The 20,522-nt window shown below is 42.5% G+C and overlaps 2 protein-coding genes across 3 annotated transcripts in view; both read left to right on the top strand.

Moving 5' to 3' along the window:
- Positions 1-18,190, top strand: part of fa2h (fatty acid 2-hydroxylase) — a 25,652-nt gene extending 7,462 nt beyond the window's left edge. For both annotated transcript variants that reach the window (XM_017434681.3, XM_017434683.3), the window contains exons 2-7: positions 11,228-11,350; positions 13,456-13,598; positions 14,005-14,105; positions 14,181-14,353; positions 15,200-15,452; positions 16,347-18,190. In XM_017434681.3, coding sequence (XP_017290170.1) covers positions 11,228-11,350; positions 13,456-13,598; positions 14,005-14,105; positions 14,181-14,353; positions 15,200-15,452; positions 16,347-16,414 — 861 coding nt within the window. In that variant the 3' untranslated portion in view covers positions 16,415-18,190. The remainder of the gene's footprint in view (positions 1-11,227; positions 11,351-13,455; positions 13,599-14,004; positions 14,106-14,180; positions 14,354-15,199; positions 15,453-16,346) is intronic.
- Positions 18,191-19,317: 1,127 nt separating this feature from the next.
- The window catches only part of ano10b (anoctamin 10b), an 11,574-nt gene continuing 10,369 nt past the window's right edge, over positions 19,318-20,522 (top strand). Inside the window, exon 1 of the mRNA XM_017434672.3 lies at positions 19,318-19,620. The gene's annotated coding sequence lies outside the window, so the exon portion shown is untranslated. The remainder of the gene's footprint in view (positions 19,621-20,522) is intronic.

The raw sequence follows: 20,522 nt of genomic DNA, 5'->3' as shown, positions 1-20,522 counted from the left end.
CCCCCCGCCTCCCCGCCCCCCGGCTCATATTCTGTTACACTAACGTGTCGGACCTGATGTGGTCAGACCTGCAGCCGGAGACAAACAAACGAGAGTTTATTCACTGCGAGACAAAACGGCAACTTCTGCTGGTTAATCATTTTTATTTACCAGTTAGATAATTCAAATAAAGCTGAAATGATAAAAACCTAATTTAGTGTTGAATATTATTACTAATAAAGGCTGATTGATCATTTTGTTGTAATTTACAGACAAATATCTTTAATTTTATCAAACTGACAACTTGATTAGTTTTTTATTAGCTGGTAAACGATATAAACCTACCAACCCGTCACTGACTTTCAGCTAAATTCATATTTTGGGGATAAATTCAGTTTAAATTTAGTCGAGCGTTTTGTTTTAAAGTCCTAAACTTGTGATTAATCTGTGCCTGAGTTTGATTCAGCGTCCTGATTCTGAGATATTTATTATTATTATTATTATTAATGACAAACTGTTTAATCAGCAGATATTTGCAGCAGCAGCTGCTACAGTCAGCTGACTGTAGCCCAAAATTTATTGCTTTTCTGTACGTTAATAAAGTTCTTCTAACGGTTATTAAATTTACGTTTAATTAAGTTCAGCAATTATTCTCATATTTTGTCAAAAGAAAAAAGAACATCTGATTATGAGTCACTTTTTCAGTTACTTATTAACATTTTTAATTTGTTTCTGTTAAACTTTTTATAATCCTTATCTTATCTTAGGGTGTTTATATTGGATAAAATAAAAAAAGTGATAACAATAACACAACAGATACTTAAAAATATGTGGTTATGATCAGTTTTACTGTTTTTTTTTGTTATTTTTTTTAATTTGGTCTTTTATTTGTCGTCTCAGAGGGACAAATATGTGAAATTCAGTGAATTAATTGTTAGTTATAAATAACGGGGGAGAAAAGAGCCACAACGGAGTGGGTCAGCGGCGTGTTTTCTGGGTTTTGACACATTGTGCTTCTGGTTCCCGCCACAGAGAGTCTTGAGTCCCAGTGGTTCCGGTTGGACCGGTTCTGCCGGTCCCGCAGTCGAGTTGTCTTATCTGCACACAGAAATGCACAACACGCTCAGGCTTGTGTCATCGCCCTCGCCCGCTCCGTCAGCCCTTGTTTGTTTGTTTGTTTATCTGTTTGTATTGAAGCCCCCCCCCCAGCGGCTTCACGCACGGCGTGAGCGTTTGGCTCGTTTTCGAGTCGGCGTTGAACTCACAACCTGCAGGTTCTGCGCCATATCCGTCGTTGCACAACTGAAGCGTTGTTTACATTTTGTCATCTGGAAAGAATGTGTTGACAGCTAGTTTACACAGAGACAGAATTTATCTCAGAAATGTCTGCAGGTTTATTTTACTCCGCTTGAGGTGAATTTAGAATTTATTTCTTTTATTTTAGGTCAGTTTTTCTCCTTACATGGTGATTGTTTTGTCTGCACTGTTAGCAAAACATCAGACGGATTTTAATGAAACTTTCAGAAACGCGGCAACAACCACTGAGCGTGAAACGCTGCTTAAAGCTCTAACAGGCAAAGAAGAAGCCAGATGTGAACAGATGTCTCCTCTGGACCAAAGAGGAGCCTGCCTCTCTGATGGTATGGGGGTGCATTAGTGCCTCTGGAAAGGCTCCAAAAAAGTAAAACTTGAGCTCCCATCCAGACGTCGTCTTTCAGCAAACTGCTTAAGGTGGTGGAGACGCCTCCACATGTAAACTGGGAGGACGTCTTCAGGGTGTCTCCTCGCAGGGATCAGGGTTTGTCCCCGTGCGGTGCGAGTTTCAGCCGTGGAGACATCCTGTTGGGCAACAGCGTGAAGCGACAGGCGCAGGTCTGATGGGATGCGTGGCTGAAAGCTGCCGTTCGTCATTCGTCCCATTCAGCTCAACTTTAACGAGCTTCCTGCTGATGTCAGCGCTGTCGAGTCTGATTGGCTGAGAAACGCCGCGCGGTGACGGGAGCCGTTTCACGCCCATCTCTTCCTGACGTGAGGCGAAATAAAAAGGCAGAGAGTCCAGCTGATTAATGATTACAGATTTGAATAATGTACGAGTAGAGATGGTTATTTTCAGATCAATTAGTGAACAAATATTTCCTTCGCGGTTCTGCCACGCCTGCATCGGCGTCATTTAGTGTCTGATTCAGAAACGATAACCCGTTCGGCGTCGTTGGACCCTCCCTGGTGAACTTCAAGCTTTGCACTTTTCTCCTGCCGGGGAGCTGCTGGCGTCACGCCCTCATCTGAACGTGCGAGCGCTCACCAACTCCCAGCCGTCAGGAGGTTTTTACACCTTTACCCCGGGTTTCCTATCCTCCCTCCTGCAGAAAATTAATAAAAAATAAATCCCACCTTCATATCTTTAAGATTAAAAGAGGTAATATAAAGATGTTTATTTAGAAAGTATAAAATATATCATAGATATGAGTGTAAAGAGACCTGAAGTGGTTAATCCTGAGATGTTTTACATTATTTATTTACCCGCAGTCTCTCTTTTTTTCCCCAAACTTTTCAGCTAAACAACAAAAACAAAAGCAGCTGAAACTCTGCAGAAACCGCTTCGGCTTTTAAATAAAAGAACTGGATTCAGCGGTGAAGAACAGATTATTCAAATCTTCTGTTTTACCTCACTGAAGCAGCGCTTTTCCTAAAAAGGCTGTAACGATTAGTAGCCGTTGTTGTAGAAGTGATCCACGTCAGGTTAGATTTAATTAATTGTAATTTAGTTTCCGCAAACGTTAGTCGTTAATACAGATCGTTTTAACCTCCTGAGTCCTGAGATTTTTGTTTTAAAGCTGAAAATAAAAGCCCCTGAAGGAATGCATGTCGCCCGCCGACGAGGAGGACTCTCAGCTACTTCCACATCTTCGTTTTAGCTCCATGTCTGTGAATTTGGTTGTATTTGAGTCGTTTTCGTGCATATAAACCCCCAGAAAGGACAGGAAGCAAACCTGCAACCTTCTCGCTGTCAGGCCTGAAATATTTGGAGCATTAGTTGAAACGTTCCGGATGTTCAGGTATGAATGTTACCGATGTCATTCTTACAAAACCACCGACTCGCGCCTCTTGTCCTCCTCCTACCTGTAAAGGTTATTAAAGGACAAACTGGGTCACCTGTGAAGCTGTTAATTTAAAACTCGGGACTAATGTTCAACTAATCTGACGTTTATTATCAGCATAATGAACGATTGGTCGTATATCCGGCACATTTAACTGAGCTGAAGTGCTGTTAGGCTATTAGGTGGTTACAGGGAAACTGCAGCTTCGTTTGGACCGAACTGGGTCGAGGTGCAGAACCTTTGGTTGGACCTGAGAGCGACACAGAAACGTTAAAAAGCTGAAATAAAGGAGAGTGAAACTCATGAGTTCTATCTGCTAAAAGCTGCTGAATCATGAGGTCAGCTTGGTGTTTTTACACTTCTTCTACATTTTGGTTCAGTTTCTGTCTTTAAAACACGACATGAATTCAGACTTTAATCTCTGGCTGGATTAACTCGGTTCCACCTGATGAGGAGCAGACAAATTAAACCCAAAGTATTTTGGTATTAATTAACTAACTGACACCTTGAGTTGCGTCGGAGTGGGCCAGCTCACGCCTTCCTGTTGCTTAACACGGTTAATATAAAAAAACCTCGTGGATTAGGAGTTAGGAATCAGGGCGTGACGCCGTCTTACGAGACTAAAATGTCAGAAGATTTCTCACCGGGTTCCAAACTCGTGACTTTCTGGTGAAGTTTCCACCGAAGACGCCGCCACCGTTTAAACGAAAGAGGTGGGCGCTAGGACCCTGCGGTCACGCCGCCAGAGCCCTTCTGCTTCCTCTGCAGCTACGTGCTGAGAGGAAGAGTCTTTTATTCGAACGTAACGTCGGGTTCACGCGGTTCAGGGAGTGTCCCTGTGTGCTGTTTCGATGGTTCAAAATAGTTTGATTAGAAACCAAAAAATAAATAAATAAATGAAGACTTGAGAATTAAATAAGCCTTTATTAAACTCCTAAATAACAAATAACCATTGAGAACATTTTAGATTTCTGTATAAATACTTAAAGAAAACCTGTGATCTTAAATAAATGACTGAAAGGAAGATTTTTAAACAAAAAGTGTTTCCTAAAACATTTTGTTAGAATCTCGTCTTGTTAAATAATCTACTGTTGTAAAGTTTGCATTGAGGAGCAGCTCTTCTTCACGACATTCCTCCATTCATTCAGCCTTCCTCCTCCTCCTCCTCCTCCTCCTCGAAGCTGACTGCTTTCTGTGTTCTGATGGTACCGGGTCACGTCGCCGCCCCACTCCAACCGGCTCCTTTGTTCCTGGAGCCCATTTTTTTTTTTTTTTTAAATTGATTTAATTTCTGCCTCCTCCTCGTCCGTCGGGGTCGGAGAGTTTCTCGTGTTTTCGAGCTTGTTCTCTTTTCTGCGGTTCGGCCCGTTTTCCCGCTTCTGTTTACAAACCCTGAAAATGTTCTCGACCTGTTGGGAATCACTCTCAGCTACGACCACACCAAGTTTTAGCTCAGTATCTGTAAAACTGACCGACCTGGAGCCATTTTACTGTTTAGGATCAATTGGCTGTGGCAGCCATCTTGAATTGGGTTACTTTAGTTAAAATCCAAGCTTTTAAAGACCTTTTCTCCGAGTTCTGACTTCATTATCAGCAGGTGAATTTTATTAAAACTCTCCAAACTGTTAACTTTTGGAGTCCAATCGAAGAGTTTCTCTAAAAGCTAAAATCAGTTATTTTTATTATAATTAATGCTTGAGTTCATCTTTATAACACCAAACATATTTAAGATTAAAAACTCTGAACTAAATAACAGTTTATAAATCTGAGATTAAACCATTTTATCTCATGAATGCATTTTTTTTTTAGATTTTTGTTTCATCCAGGGAATAATTTGTCCCCCGGATCACGAGGCGTGTTGCTAAAGTAACACCCAGAGGCAGCAACGTAATAATGTTTATAAGATGTTTAAAAAGGCCTGGTTGCTGTTAAACGTACGTACGGCGTGTTTCTGGTCGCAGGGATGAGAGAACACTGTTCACGTTCACGTTCTCCATTTATTACCAGAACCCAACGGCTCGCTCGGTTTTCCCACAGAAAGTCTTGTTCCCTGCCGTTCAAAGGTGAAGTCGTATAACTATAAATGAAAATGCTCACTGAGGTCACTCCTGATTGCTTCCTGATCACGCACGCACGCCGCTAAACTCGGGAACAGCTCCCCGCCGCGGCGTCTTCGTGATCTGTGAAACGTGATCCGCTCACCTGTGAGGATATTCACGCTGTCAGCGGCTGCGTGGCCTTTTAACGGTTTAACGATCCGTCCCGTGGTTCTTATCTCGACCCTGAGCTGAGGCTGGGCCTCTTTCACGGGTTCAGCAGAGAAATCACTTCTTCACAGTTTGTTCCTGACAGCGATCATCAGGCAGCCTCCTTTTCAGTCTTAAAACCAAACATGGGAGCTTTGTTGGTTCTCTGGATCCACCTCCACCCGTCCCAGTGGATAAGTGGATGTTTCTTTAATTTAACCCAGAAGAATCGAACCGAACTCCAGCTACAAAGCTGCTGATTTGTGCGTCTCTGGTCTGCGGACAACAACCTGATTCTTTAAAGAAAAACGAGGATTCGGCACTTAATCTAAACACCGTTTGGCCGTTAATCACAATACGATTCAAGCTTTTATTGCCTGTTTTTGTGATTCGATTCATTATGTTTTGTTTCAAACAAGACAACTAAGCAAATATACCATCTTATGTCTCTGGAGACAAAGTTTTACTACCTAATAATAGAAAAGACGTCCTGTTTTAAAATTAAACTACACATTTATAAAACACTCCAAAATGAGGCGTGGCTCTAAAATGATCAAACTGCCGGGCAGCAGATGTTTTTTTATTTATAATAATAAAACACAAGTTGATCTTTTATTCTGTAGTGTCAGTTGGTCCACGGGACCAGGCTGAAGCACACTTTCAGTGTTTGTTGCTGTTTGCACAGATGCTGCAGCAGTGGGCGGAGCCAATGAGAAAACTCATCCAAAACAGCCAAAATGGCTCCTGTACCCTAAAAGAAACTAATACCAAAGTTAAGGTTGATGTTGATTGGACGGGGCAGAGTTTAAGAAAACCGAACGAAGGTTTCGTGTTTTAATTATCGTAATCAGATCGTCTGTTTCTCCTTTTTTTATCCTCTTCTGAAAACCTGAAGTCACTCGTTTTCAGCCACGTCACGCTGAATCAACACAAAACGACATTTATTAAGAGAAAATCGAAAAAGGAAGTCGCTGCGACGATAGATAAAGATGAAGGAAACTCAAAATTTACAATAAAAGTTGGTAACACTCGTAATCTGACAGCTTTTAGTAAAGTTATCAAAGTTTAAAACAAACTGCATTATATAATCTTTACATGTGATTATTATTTAGTTTTAAGGAACCAGACTTTAATCGAACCTCTGGTTCAGATCCGTTTGGCAGACCTTCCTTCCAGAGGAAAGGTTTTACCTCCGACCTGTGAGTCGAGTTAAATCTAAAATCAACCAGAGTTTAGTCGTAACTCAGCAAAGAAACAGTTTCAAATGAGACCTTTTGCTTTTTTCTGACAGTTTGCTCACATTTCTTCAACTGAACGTATTAAATAGAACAGGAAATAAGTTTTTTTAGCACCAATATTAACCCAAAGAGTTAAAACTGAACTGTTAGAAGCGTCTCTGAGGTCTTCCTGTTTCTTTCTGTCACACGCAGTTTATTTTTTTTATCCGTATTTTGAAGCAGAATCTGCTCACGTGAGGTTTGTTTCAAACCTTTGAATGTTGCCGTTTGTTGGGATTTATTCACATTTAAAGAAGGAACAACTACAGTTTCATTTCTCTGCTCCTGCGTTGGTCGATTTTCTTCTCAGTTTTCGGTTTATTTGCTTCGTCGGCTGCTTGCGTCGTGTAACTGAGAGCTTCATAATTTACTTTAGTCTTGAGAGGAAGTCTGTGAACAGGAAGGAGTTGGTATTACCTGTTCAGCAGGCCCAATGACTCGACACTAATTTCATTTAAATGTTGACAGATTTCTCCTGAAGCTCTGTGGGATCATTTAGTTTCAGATTATTGTGAGTCTTTCATTAAAAAGGCAACCAGTCATCTGTTGACACTTTGCAACAATCTTTGGTGTTTATTCAAAGCGCCGTGCAGAAAAGTAAACCCCTTCAGTAAACAGGACGGACAAAGCTGCTTCTTTGGTTTTCAAATATTAACAATTTGACGTGGAAAAGCAAGCAGAGATCAAATAAAAAACAAGAATAAAATAATAATCCACATCGGTTTCAGACGTCCCTCCGAGAGTTTCTTTAAAATTTGTTCAGTGGTTCGTGACGTGTTTTAGTAACACTCAGACGTTATCGCCCGCCTTCGCCTTCCAGCGGCGGGCGATAATGTCCTCCTCCGTCTGTTTGGATGTGTGTGAGCGCGCCACGCCCTCACGCTGAGGCGATGTGTGTGAAGTTGGTAATGGCTGCTGCTGATTCAGAGAGCGGGACGCCTCGCAGCTTTCAGCGACAGAAAGACGTCACTGGTGGTTGTGGTGTGTGTGTGTGGAGTAATAAGGCATGGAAAGTGAGCGCACACGAGAATATAAAAAAAGAAAAACGAAAGCTTTATAACTCTGAGGGTTTTATTGCTCCTGTTTGTTTCTGACTCTTTCTAACATGAAGTCTGAGTCGTGAACTCTTCACTTCCTGTTTCCTGTGAGGTTTCAGCTGGGACGCCTCGCCGTTCTTTAAACGTTGGTTTATAATCAGTGTGGCTCAAACGAAGACGAGTCTTGTCGGAACAAACGATCTCCGGCGTGATAATTACAGCCAGGAAGGTTTATTTATCGTAGGCGTTACTTTTGTAGTTTATTATTATAAGTTCTGTAAAAGGCCTTCAGGTAGTTTGTGATGTTTGTCTCGCTCACTAATGATGCCTTATCTGCTGTTCTTTAACGACTTTGACCCACATGTTCACAAACTCTCATTTCACTGGTTTGTCAGCGACAAAAATCTAAACCCTAACTAACATATGTGTGTGTGTGTCTGTTAGCAAAATATTTCATGAACCACTGGATGGATTTTTATTTAAATAATCATCAGATGAACGTCTACAACTGATCAGCTTTTGGAGCCAGCCCCATTCAAGATGGCCGCCACAGCCAGCTGGCATTAAGAAACACAACTCAGACAGTCCTCCAGATATGAAGCTGAAATTGTGGTGTGGTAGTAGCTGAGAGTCGTTTACAACACGTGGTGTGAGTCAGTCCTGTTCAAAATGGCCGCCACAGGTAACTGAGCTTAGTTGGACACAAACATGGCAGATGTTGGGTTATAATGTGGAAACATAATGATGTTTTTATTTATTTGTTTTCATCACCTGATCTTGGATGGTTGTATAGATGAATGGTTGGATGGATGGATGGTTGGTTGGTTGGTTGGTTGGTTGGATGGATGAATGGTTGGTTGGATGATTAGTTGGATGGATGGTTGTTTAGATGAATGGTTGGATGGATGGATGGATGGTTGAATGGATGGTTGATTGGTTGGTTGGTTGGATGAATAGTTGGTTGGATGGATGGTTGGATGATTAGTTGGATGGATGGATGGATGAAAGGTTGGATGAATGGATGGATGGATGGATGGTTGGTTGGTTGGTTGGTTGGTTGGTTGGATGGATGGATGGATGGATGAAAGGTTGGATGAATGGATGGATGGACAGATGGATGGTTGGTTGGTTGGATGGATGGTTGGATGGACGGTTGATTGATGGTTGGTTGGATGAATGGTTGGTTGGATGATTAGTTGGATGGATGGATGGATGGATGGATGGTTGGTTGGATGAATAGTTGGTTGGATGGATGGTTGGATGATTAGTTGGATGGATGGATGGATGGATAAAAGGTTGGATGAATGGATGGTTGGTTGGATGGACTGTTGATTGGACGGTTGATTGGATGGTTGGTTGGATGAATGGTTGGTTGGATGATTAGTTGGATGGATGGATGGTTGATTGAATGGTTGGTTGGATGGATGGATGGATGAAAGGTTGGATGGATGGATGGATGGACGGATGGTTGGTTGGTTGGTTGGATGGATGGTTGGATGGACGGTTGATTGGATGGTTGGTTGGATGGATGGTTGGATGGACGGTTGATTGGATGGTTGGTTGGATGAATGGTTGGTTGGATGATTAGTTGGATGGATGGATGGTTGATTGAATGGTTGGTTGGATGGATGAATGATTGATTGGATGATTGGTCGGATGGATGGTTGTTTAGATGGATGGATGGATGGATGGATGGACGGATGGATGGTTGGTTGGACGGATGGATGGATGGATGATTGGATGGATGGATGAAAGGTTTTCATGGATGGATGGATGGTTGGTTGGTTGGACGGATGGATGGATGGATGATTGGATGGATGGATGAAAGGTTTTCATGGACGGATGGATGGATGGTTGGTTGAACGGATGGATGGATGAATGATTGGATGGATGAAAGGTTTTCATGGATGGATGGATGAAAGGTTTTCATGGATGGATGGATGGATGGTTGGTTGGATGAATGGATGGTTGGTTGGTTGGACGGATGGATGGATGGATGATTGGATGGATGGATGATTGGATGGATGGATGAAAGGTTTTCATGGATGGATGGTTGGATGGATGGATGGATGATTGGATGGATGGATGAAAGGTTTTCATGGATGGATGGTTGGATGGATGGATGGATGTTTAAATGAATTGAATAAATTGTTCATCTTTCACCTGCTGACTGAATCTCGACTGTTTTCAGTTTTCCTGAAGCTTGTAGGGAAATGATTTATCTCTGAAATGAGATGTTTGTTCGATTACTGAGCTTTTGAAACATGAAAAAAATCTTTTTTATGTTCAGTTATCTGAGGAAGTCTCGTCTGAACGTCTGTTTGATAAACGAGGCAGAAAGACCTTCCTTCGCTTGGAAGTCCAGCAGATGAAGGAAGAGGAAAATCGGTGCTGAGGCTCGATGGCGGCTCGTTAGTCCCGCCTCCGCCTCATTCTTGTTCCTGATTGGTCCTGATTCTGCTCCTAAAAACTGACCAAAACAATCGTCCTGGCGGTGGCCGTTTGGATCAACTCTCGGGTTTCTTTTTGTGTTTTCCTTGTTGCCTCTGCAGGTTGTGATGATGGGATGGTGTAACGTTGCAGCAGAAGGTGTTAAATTGCTCCGGTGATGTCGGGAACAAACCATAAGAGGCCCGGTGATGAATATTTAACCTCAACAGTCCTGAAGGATGCTCAGAAGATAATCTGATGCCGCTTTGAACCTAATCGGTTTTAGTTGGTGCAACAGTTATGGTTTCGTTTTTTTTTTTCTCTGTCCTTTAAAACCCGCCCAGCTGGATTCTCGCTGCGTGTTTGAGGTTTGCAGGAAGGATCTCGGTGTCGGTTCAGATTTTTTTGGCTTGTTTGTTTCTAATTGAGTTTAACCTCACAGAACCCGCTCATGAGACAGCGTCATGTGATTTTTAAAATGTTTCACTGCTGCCTTATTTGTGTTTCTGTCTCGAGTTTTATCAAATATCTTTACCTGAAGTGAAACAGAAACCAACTTTAATGCTCGTCACATTTAGTTTTGTTTCGTGTAAACTCGTACACAAAACTTCCCAGATGCTGAGCTGGTAGTAGCTGACGGCGCGGCAGCTTAGGTTCAAATTCTGCCTTTAATTCTCTGAACCGCTGGACGGATTTTAATAAAACCTTCAGGAAATAATCTCTGGATGTTTGTCTGCAACTCTATTAAAGATGGCCGCCACAGCTAACTGATCTTAGCCAACAACAGCTAGTTTTAGAGCTATTCAGATAAAACTTTGCACGGTAGAAGCCGGGAGTCATCCCCAACGGACCGACGGCTCGTTTCTCAGCGTAAGATCGTAGCTCGGAGCTCTGTCGTAAAAATGGCGGCGCTCCTCACGCTGAGCGCGCTCCGTTCGGCGCCAGGTGACAGCCGCCGCGCCCGTTTCTACCACCTGAGAGGACAAGTCTGTGCAGCTGCTTTACTGAATGCTAACAAATGTTTCTTTGCTCATTTTGAGACTTTTATTGGAGCCAAGCTGGTGTCGTAGGAGGTTAAAGGTTGTGGATTTAAAGCCGGCTTCATCCTGACTGAACCGTACAACAAATGATGACGTTTGAATCCTCACTTGTTCTTCCAGACTCTGAGGGAAAGGAAGAACGCCAGCGAACGGACGAATGGAAACACGACAGAGAAGCAGCCGGAGGACGAAGACGACGACATGTCCCCGTACAGCCGCTGCAGTCCTGTGGACCTGGACAAGGTGAGGACTTCTGAAACGAGGTGTTTGTGTCGTTTCTGTCAGGTGAATGACCTTCGGGTTATTCACCCGCCCTGCTCCATCCTCGTGTGTTTGCAGTTCTCCGCGCTTCTCACACCGTTAAACAGGAGCGTGTGCAAACACGCAAAAACACAAAGCACTTAAAATAACACGCAATTAGAGAAGAACCTGAACCTGTTCTGAAACAGAGCCATTGTTTAAAGGCGTGTAATACATGTAAATAAAAACACTGATTTTATTCACACTAAACAAATGTTTAAACTGATACAAATTTAGTTTTTATGGGAACGACACGTCTTAGTTTGTCCCGTTCTGGATGGGAGGCACTAATGCACCCCCATACCATCAGAGAGGCAGGCTGACCTCAGAACAGTTCTCCTCTTTGGTCCAGAGGAGACACATCTGTTCACATCTGGCTTCTTCTCTGCCTGATAGAGCTTTAAGCAGCACGGTGAACTGTGTTTACAGCCAGAACAGAACCTGGTTTAATGTCATAAATCTCAAAATTACCTGATTTCCCCCCAAAAATAGGTCACCAATTTTTTTAGTTCCAACATTTTTTGTTCTGTGAATTTGTTTTTTATAAAATTAGAAAATCACTAATGACGCCCGAAGGTTGTAATAAAATATATTTACATGGAAAGTCATAAATTTCCGTAATTAAAAACAGATTTATGAGAACATAACTCAGATGTTGTAAAGTTTATAAATCTGTCAGAAAATGATGTAAAATCTTTACATCTTAAAGAAAAAAACTAAATGTTTCCTGAGATTAAAGTAAAAAATGAACAGAGAACATCTGGAAAACTAAACTCTGAAACAAAGTTGTTTTTTTTATATTTTTATTTCCTGATTCGCCTCCAAACCCAACACTGAAACATCCCCTGGATTTAATTTAATTTATGCACTCTGATTGGTTCTTATGAAATGGAATTGTGTAACCTGTTTTTGCAGCGTACCTGCTGTCAGGTGACCCGCCCGACAGCTTCAGGTTCTCTCGCCACACCTTCGGTTAAAACGGGGGTTCGGTTTGGACATGCCCCCCTTTTCAGCGGCCGGCGAGGCGTTCACGTGCGCGCGCCTGCCTCAGGAATGTCAGACACTCGTGACTCTGTTATCTTTGGATTCAAGATGGCCGCCACGGTTAAACGAGCTGAACTCTGTGTGGTAGTAGCTGAGAGTCGTTCTCCAGCTGCAGAAATAATCAAATCTAAACTGATAAACTCAATAAAATTATCTTTATTTACATCTTTGCTGCATGAAGCTAAAATTACTGATTCCAGTTTTTCACCTTAAAATGATGATTTCAACAGAGAAACGTTCTTAAATAACTTCTTTTTCATTAAATTCATAATAAAAGTTGTTTAAAGTTACGAGACCTGATAAAACGGAGAAAGTTTAATAAACTGGAACCATTTTATTCAGAAAAGATGCAACAAAGTGGCTCAAACAGCTTCTGTCCTCGAATAAAAAACAAAAAACAAATAAACATAAAAAACAAAATAAACAAACTTTTTATCATTTATTTTAATAAAAGCTGCAACTCAAAAGAAAATAATCAAAGTCGTTTAAACTCCGTGAAACAAAACTTGAATTTAGATTTTATTCTAATTCGGTTAAATAAAAACAAAAGTTCAGTATCACTCTCAGCTACTACCACACCCAGTTTTAGCTCCACCTGCTGTTCCTGAATCAGCTGATCGCTGCTCAGGTGGTTCAGGTGAGGCTCACCTGTCGGCTGGGAGTGAAGTTATTTACATGTGGAGGTGGATATGTAAATCCCATGGGCCGCTCCGAGTTCTCACCTGGGCAGGTAACTTTGGCTCCGACAGTTGGCTGTTTGATGCTTTTTAAATGAATTTAAGCCAAACAGAAGCTGACCTCAGATCAGCTCAATGAAATTCTTTAAATGTTACAAACGGCGGACTGTTTGAAGGAAACCTGCAGGAGCGCATGTGTGCACGTGCACGCACGCAGGTAAACTGAGGATCCTCACTTCCTGGTCAGACTGATCCCCGGCCGCTCCGGGACTCTGCCGCCCCCTGCTGGAGGCAGAAACTCAAACCTCGGCGTTTTTGTATTTCCAGGACTTGGTGGACTGGAGGAAGCCCCTGGCATGGCAGGTGGGTCACCTGGGGGAGAAATACGACGCCTGGGTCCATCAGCCCGTCGACAGACCCATCCGACTGTTCGGGAACCCCTTCCTGGAGGCCAGCACCAAAACTTCCTGGTGAGAAATAAGCCGCAGGAAATATGGAAATGTTTTTTTTTAACAGAAATAAAAGCTGCAGGAAGGGCTTTAAAAACAAACATTTATCTGAAGCAGAGAAATGAGTTCAGAGTTAAAACACTTTAATCCGTGCAGTCCGGAGGTTTGATTATCAATAATCTGACTAATAAAATAAAACTTTATTTATCGACATATGATTGATTTTAATAGAGGTGTTTATTTATATAAAAAATAAAACTGTTACCAATTAAGACTTAAAACTATGAACTGATTGAAGGAATCAGATTAAGATCCTCCTGTGAGGAGAAAGGATGGAAGGACTCTCAGCGACTCAGGAGCTCAGGTTCGGGGTGGGTGATATGCATTCCTTAGTTTTAATCTTTAGTGTGTTGCTGTGCTGCTGCAGGTACTGGGTGCCGGTGGTTTGGTTCCCCATCGTGTTCTACTTCAGCTGGTACTGCTACACCACCCTGGCGCAGGGCAGCACCAGAGTAGCCGTCACTTCAGGTAAGGCGCACCTGCACGCCTGCACACGCTCGCTGTGACCAGCAGGACGTCTTCACGCCTCACCTGTCTCCTCAGACTTCTCCGTCCCCGTCCATAAATCCGTGTTCCCCGTGTTGTTCCTGCTGGGCTGGTTCCTGTGGTCCTTCCTGGAGTACTGCATCCACCGCTTCGTCTTCCACATGAAGCCGCCGGCTCACAACTACTACCTCATCACGCTGCACTTCCTGCTGCACGGGCAGCACCACAAGGTACCGGCGGCGCGCTCGCTCCGAAGTCCATCTACAAACGTTTAACTCTGATCCACGGTCCGATTCGCCTCGTTCGGTGACTGTAAAACTGAATTTTTCTGCTTTTCTTTCCCTGATTCTGTCCACATATCAACCTAATCAGACCTGAAACACAGAAGTTATCGAAAAGCAGCCTAATTTTTAACTTTTTAGGAGATTATCTAATAAAACGGCTCAGACAGACTTTGGTCTTTAACTGAACTTCAGGGCAGGGCAGTTAAAACGTGAAGTTCTCCTTCTTACTTTTCCCTAAAATAACTGATAAAGTATTTATTCAAATACAGAACAAATAATTAAAGATTTTAACCAGCTCCCAGTTTAGGTTTTATTTATTATTTTTAACTGTAAAAGTTCATCTGAGGGGTGTTAAATAAATACATGGTCAAAAATATATATTAAAAAAACAAGAGCACTTTCATTACACTGTAGGACTCTTTTTTTCATTTTCTAAACTTTGTTTTATGATAAAACATTTTCTCACCAGAAATGTTTTATCGTATGGCAAATTAATAAAACTCTAATAAATAATAATAATAATAATAAGTGTTTCAGTTCAACAGAAACTCCAATAATTTCTTAGAAAGTGATTCAAATCTGTCCATAAATAATAAAACTTCATGTATGAACTTCTGTTTAATAATTATTACAGTAAAAAGAGTTTAAACCTTTATAAAACCTGTCCTGTTTAGGAAACTTTTCACCTAAACTGCTTTAGTTTTGTTTTTCTGAATCACACCACCTGTTTCAACCTTAAAGTTTGTTGTTTAACGCCTTGAATGGATCGGTTGTGTCTCCTGTTGTCCACAGTCTCCGTTTGACGGCTCTCGACTCGTCTTCCCTCCCGGTCTGGCCTCCATCGTGGTGGTCCTGTTTTATCTCGTCCTCCACAGCGTTCTTCCGGACATCGTCGGGCTGTCTGTGTTCGTCGGGGGGCTGTGCGGATACGTCGTCTACGACATGATCCACTACTACCTGCACTACGGCTCGCCGAAGAGAGGGACGTACCTGTACGGCCTGAAGGCCTACCACGTCAAACACCACTTCGAGCACCAGAAATCAGGTCGGTCCGACTTCAGAGCCGCTGGAGTTTCATCTGGGAAGCAGAAAGCAGCTTGATGGGAGGGAAATGTTGAGCCAATTAGTGACTGAAGCTCATCAGGGCCACCATCCTGCAGGTTTTCCTTGTTTCTCTGCTCCAACACACCTGATTCAGAGGTTAAATCACCTCTTCATGTTCTGCAGAAGCCTGTTAATCACCCATTGATTCAAATCAGGTGTGTTGGAGCAGAGGAACAAGTAAAACCTGCAGGATGGTGGCCCTGAGGACCAGGGTTGGAGACCCCTGTTCAAAACAAATGTTTGTTTTTGACCTGCAGATTATTTTTCTGCCCTCATCCAACCCGCCCATTAACAATTTAATCTGCTGGAGTTCATTTTTAAAATACAGACCAGTCCTTCAGTCTTTGTCGTTTATAATCTGTTGTTTTTAGACCCGGACATGACGAGGTCAAACTGCACAGCTGGATGACTTTAAGGCTATGGGGTCAAGGGTCACCCCTTTGTTTAAACGTGTAGGCCGCAGCCCAACGAGGTACGACCTTAAAGTCCTCGCTGAGACGCCATGCAGAACGAAACAAAATCAGAAAGTTTTTCTCTTATCGATGGTTATTGAGTCCTTTAAAGTAAAACTGACCAGATGGCAGCTACAGCGTGTTTGTTTACCTACGGGAAAAAACAGCCGAAGTGACTGAAAAGAGGGAAACTTCGTAGTTTTTTTTTGGAAAAGCTGTGTTTGGATTCAGAGCTCCATCATCCTGCCTGTCAGCGTCTTACTCTGTTTATTTTGACATTTAGCAGCAGATATTTCCCACATTTTAGATCTGCATTCAAGACATTTACCTGAAAGAAGGAAGGTCCAGATGATCTCACCCTTCTTTTTTCCTCGTCTCTGCAGGTTTTGGAATCACCACCACGTTCTGGGATCACCCGTTCAACACAGTAATCCCCGATGAGAAGTTTTAACGTTGGACCGGCTCTCCTGAGGGGCTGCAGGACTTGTGCGCCGTCCTCCTCACAAACCTGCCCGGCTTCTTTAGCTCAGTCCCTGCAGCCGACTGTAAAACAATAAATAACAGCAGAATTACCTTCTAACACGCGTGCGTGAACCCCTTCCTGCACGTTAAAGGCCACCAAACTGATAATCAGCAGCCAAACCTTCGCCTGATCGCCGCGCACACGGCCGGGGGCGTTTTCAGCCTAAATGCTTTCTTTGAAATAGTTCAACAGGAGTGACAGGAAGTGGGAGAAGGTGCGTGGGCGTCGCCCTCCTCTGTCCTTTCTGATTTAATTTATTCTTTCCAAACAGCCGCTGCAGGAGTGGCTCATGTTCTTCTGCAGGTCTTACTCTTCTGGATTTCCCCTCTTTTGATTCAAGAATGTAAAAAAAAAAAACAGATTTTTAAGATTCTTTGTATAAGAACTCAGACGCTTCCCAGGCGTCGTGTTGTCAGTGGGGGATGATGGGATACTTTACCACGTGGATTTAAAGAGGTGTCGTCGTGGTGACGGAGGGATGGAGCTGAAGGCTTGAAGCCAGGCAGTCGGGACTTCCTGCTGTGGGGATCTCAGGGTCAAAGGTCACGCCGCCAGAGCCTGCGTGCGAAAGTTAAAGGCGCTCATTGCAAATAATTCAGAAAACAAAATTCACACAATTCTCTCCTCAGTGTTTGTTTACCAATGGAGAACTCCGTCTTTTATTTTCATTCGTTGGCGTTTTCCGCCCTTACGTTTCCACCTAAACGCCGTCCTCTGATTCCGCCATATTTGTTTACCGACAGCAGCGGCGTTTGGATCTCAACGTCGGTACCAACGCTCGTTTTAACGGACATTTAAAAGCACGTGATTGGCTGCCCCTCGAAGTATCGGATCAATGCCGGTGGTTCTGGTCCTGTGTTTACTTGCTATCGGATCAACACTGAATTCAGCCGTTAACGCCTGCCTCGAACCGTTCACTGGTCAATCACACGGCCCCAGCCTCCACCCTCGGTGCTTTGTTTACATTGAGTGCGTGCCCGCATGTCTCCTTCAGATCGGCTTTTCAGACGTTAGTTTGCAATGAGCGCCTTTTAAAATGATTTTTTCCAGGGAGGAAACGGAACAATGAGGTCTTCTGAAAGAGAGAAGTCGTTTACACCTTCGAGTTCTGCTACGTTGGCCCGGCTCGTTTGGCCCCACAGATCCCTGCAGAGGATGACGATCGCTGAACCGACTCGACAGCAGGACGTCTCGGCCCCGGCCGGCGGATCTTCAGTTCTGAAAGCTCGAGCAGAACAAAAACTCACCATTAAAGAACTTTATCCCTACATTTGTTGTAGCTTTAATAAACTATTTCCCACATTAACTGCAGAGACGATAAAAGCTTTAAAAACAAAGAGGGCTGCGCCACAGAAACTGGAGTGAAAGCTGCGGGTTTTCAGGGACGAGCTGAAACCGAAATGTGTCATTTTAAAGGTTAGAAACATTAAAGCACCAAAACTACACATGTATTTAAGTTTTCTAATAACTTAAATGAACAAGGAGTAATTTGATGGATATTTCTACATGTTGGAATAAAAACCACGCTGATCTTATTTATATTTATGTGGAAAAAAATAAAAAATTAAGACCTGTAATGATTTGATTCTTACACACAAACCTTCCCTCGTTTCTGGAATCTGTTTACCTTTCCTTAAGTTTTATTTTAAAACATTTAAATTTATATGCAATGAAAACTGTTTGTAAATAAATGTATATTTCCAACGCTGGTCTGTCCGGAGTGCGTTTTTATTTTTTTTGATTAAAGAAAGAATACTAAAATTAACCATTAATAGGTGGCATTTCTATTATTATATCCAACTTTATTGTGAAAGGTTTTAATTTAAAAATGGTTTTAGATTTCTACAAATATTTTTAAAATGCCGTTTAAGTTTTTGGAGTCTAATCGTTTTGTTCTCCGAGCTCCTAAATTTAATTATATCAGCAAAGATTGAGACGTTTATATTTACAGGATAAATCTGTTTAATCTCTAATTCAGGAGACATAATCCAGCTTTCAAGTTTAACGTCTAATTGTAGAATATTTACCTCAAACTGAGAGTTTAAAACATTAAATATAGCTTTTTTACTTTCCTCCTAACAGCAAATTATCAAAATGTTTGTTTTAATTCTTCTGATCTAAAATCTTACTAAAATAAAGTGAAAAGGAATAAAAATCGTACCCTGCTGGGCTTTAAAACAGCTAACTTTTTTACAAAACTAGAACCATCTCGACCGTTTACGTTCTGAAACATTCAGGCAGCAAAGAAAGCGAAACAACTCACAGTTTTTATCGGCTGTAAAACCTGAAGATAAAATTAAAAACAAACCTTGAGTCTTTTCTGTTCGGGTTTCAGGAGGAACTCAACAATGACACCTGCTGGAACAACACAACATGACAGCTTCTGTTCAATAAAATAAATATTTAAATTAGGACGAAGGTAAACAATCAATACTCTGTTTCTGGGCTGTTATTGTTGTTGATATTCAGTTTTAAACCTTGAAAACGCTCAGATCGTTTCTCGTATACGACTCTCAGCTACTACCACATCAGCTTTGAGCTCAATTTCTATAAAACCGGTGGCGATGGAGCCATTTCCTGAGTACCATAGTTAGCCGTGGCAGCCATCTTGAATAAGAACGTCTCTAAAAGTCGTTCAGTTCTAGGAAACTTCTTTAAAATCTCTCCTCTGGCTCATGAGAGGTTTTGCCCTCAGACAAACAGAACCAGGGAGGGTCCCTGCTGCAATGACCTTTAACCTCCAGTAGGCGGAGCTACAAACCAACATGGAGGAGAGAACCAGCTGAAAGCTGTGAAATAAAACCCTGACAGTTCTGGTTTGTGAGTTGGGAGGCGTTTCCGGCCGGTGGAGCAGCGGGGGAGCAGTAGGACCCTGAGCTGCAGCCGCAGCAGTAAAACTGTAAAACAGGAGCTGCCGGGGAGGGAGGAGGGACCTGAACTAAAACAAAACAAGCCTCCACGCCCTGCAGCCTCTGGGAAGTTTCTCTGCATTCCTGCCACACGCAGCTGGGAGGAAACGCTCGCCGCGGCCCTTCGCCATCGGTTTCTCTTTCTGGGCTCCTGATCTGACAGTTGGGCCGGACGAAGAACTGGAGAGCAGAACCTCATTGTCATCATCGTCGGCGCCCTGCCAGGTACAGCGTTTCCGTCGACAGCGCACTCAGACACGGCTCACAGCGGGAAGTGCTTCACTACTTTCACGTCCGCCCGAGCAGAAGTTCTGCCTGAACCCGGCGTTCGGGGCTGAAGGAACCACAGTTTCCTGAAGCGCTCGCAGCAGATCTGCACCTCCGGGGTGCAGCGAGCGACTCAGAAACAGCTGGAGAGCGAAGACAGAGCTGTGGTCGTCTCCGCACGGAGCCACAACTGAACAGGAGATGCAAATGTCGAGACGCAAAATGAAAATCAAGCGTCTGATCAGAGGCTGGTTAAACCTTTAAACATTTAGATACTTTTATCAGTGTTTACAACAGTTATTACAGCAGAAATGTTCAGTTGTTTGTTTACTCTTAGCTTGCAGCAGCTTATTGTAGTTGTTTAGAACATCTGTTATATTTGTAAATTAATCTCAATTTAACACAAGAAACTAAAGAAACCGGGTCAAACAGAACTGTTTGTTTGTTAATAATGAAGATAATTCTCCTGCAGATGATAAATGTGTGTTTGTCTGTTAGCAAAATATCTCAGATTTTCAGTGAAGCTTCCCTGTAGTGCTGGGCGATATGTAAAAAATCCTATATCACGATATGGATAACTTTATATCACGATAACGATATATATCACGATATACCCCAATTACGTACGTTGTCAGTTATTTCTTACCTTTTTCAAGCTTTATTTCTAAGTGACATTTAACTGAACTTTCACAAATGAGATCTGCTGCGTTTTAGTGCAGCAATATATATGTACCTGTTAGACGTAACAGTATCAAATGACAACAGACTCCATTATCTTCGGCCGGCTATAGTTTCACTTTTCACAACTTTCCCGGCTCTTTTACAACTTGTTTGTTTGCACTTTTTGGATTGTTAAATAT

This window comes from Kryptolebias marmoratus, linkage group LG11, assembly GCF_001649575.2.
Source record: "Kryptolebias marmoratus isolate JLee-2015 linkage group LG11, ASM164957v2, whole genome shotgun sequence".
NCBI lineage: Eukaryota > Metazoa > Chordata > Actinopteri > Cyprinodontiformes > Rivulidae > Kryptolebias > Kryptolebias marmoratus.
This window is presented reverse-complemented; position numbering and strand designations above follow the sequence as displayed.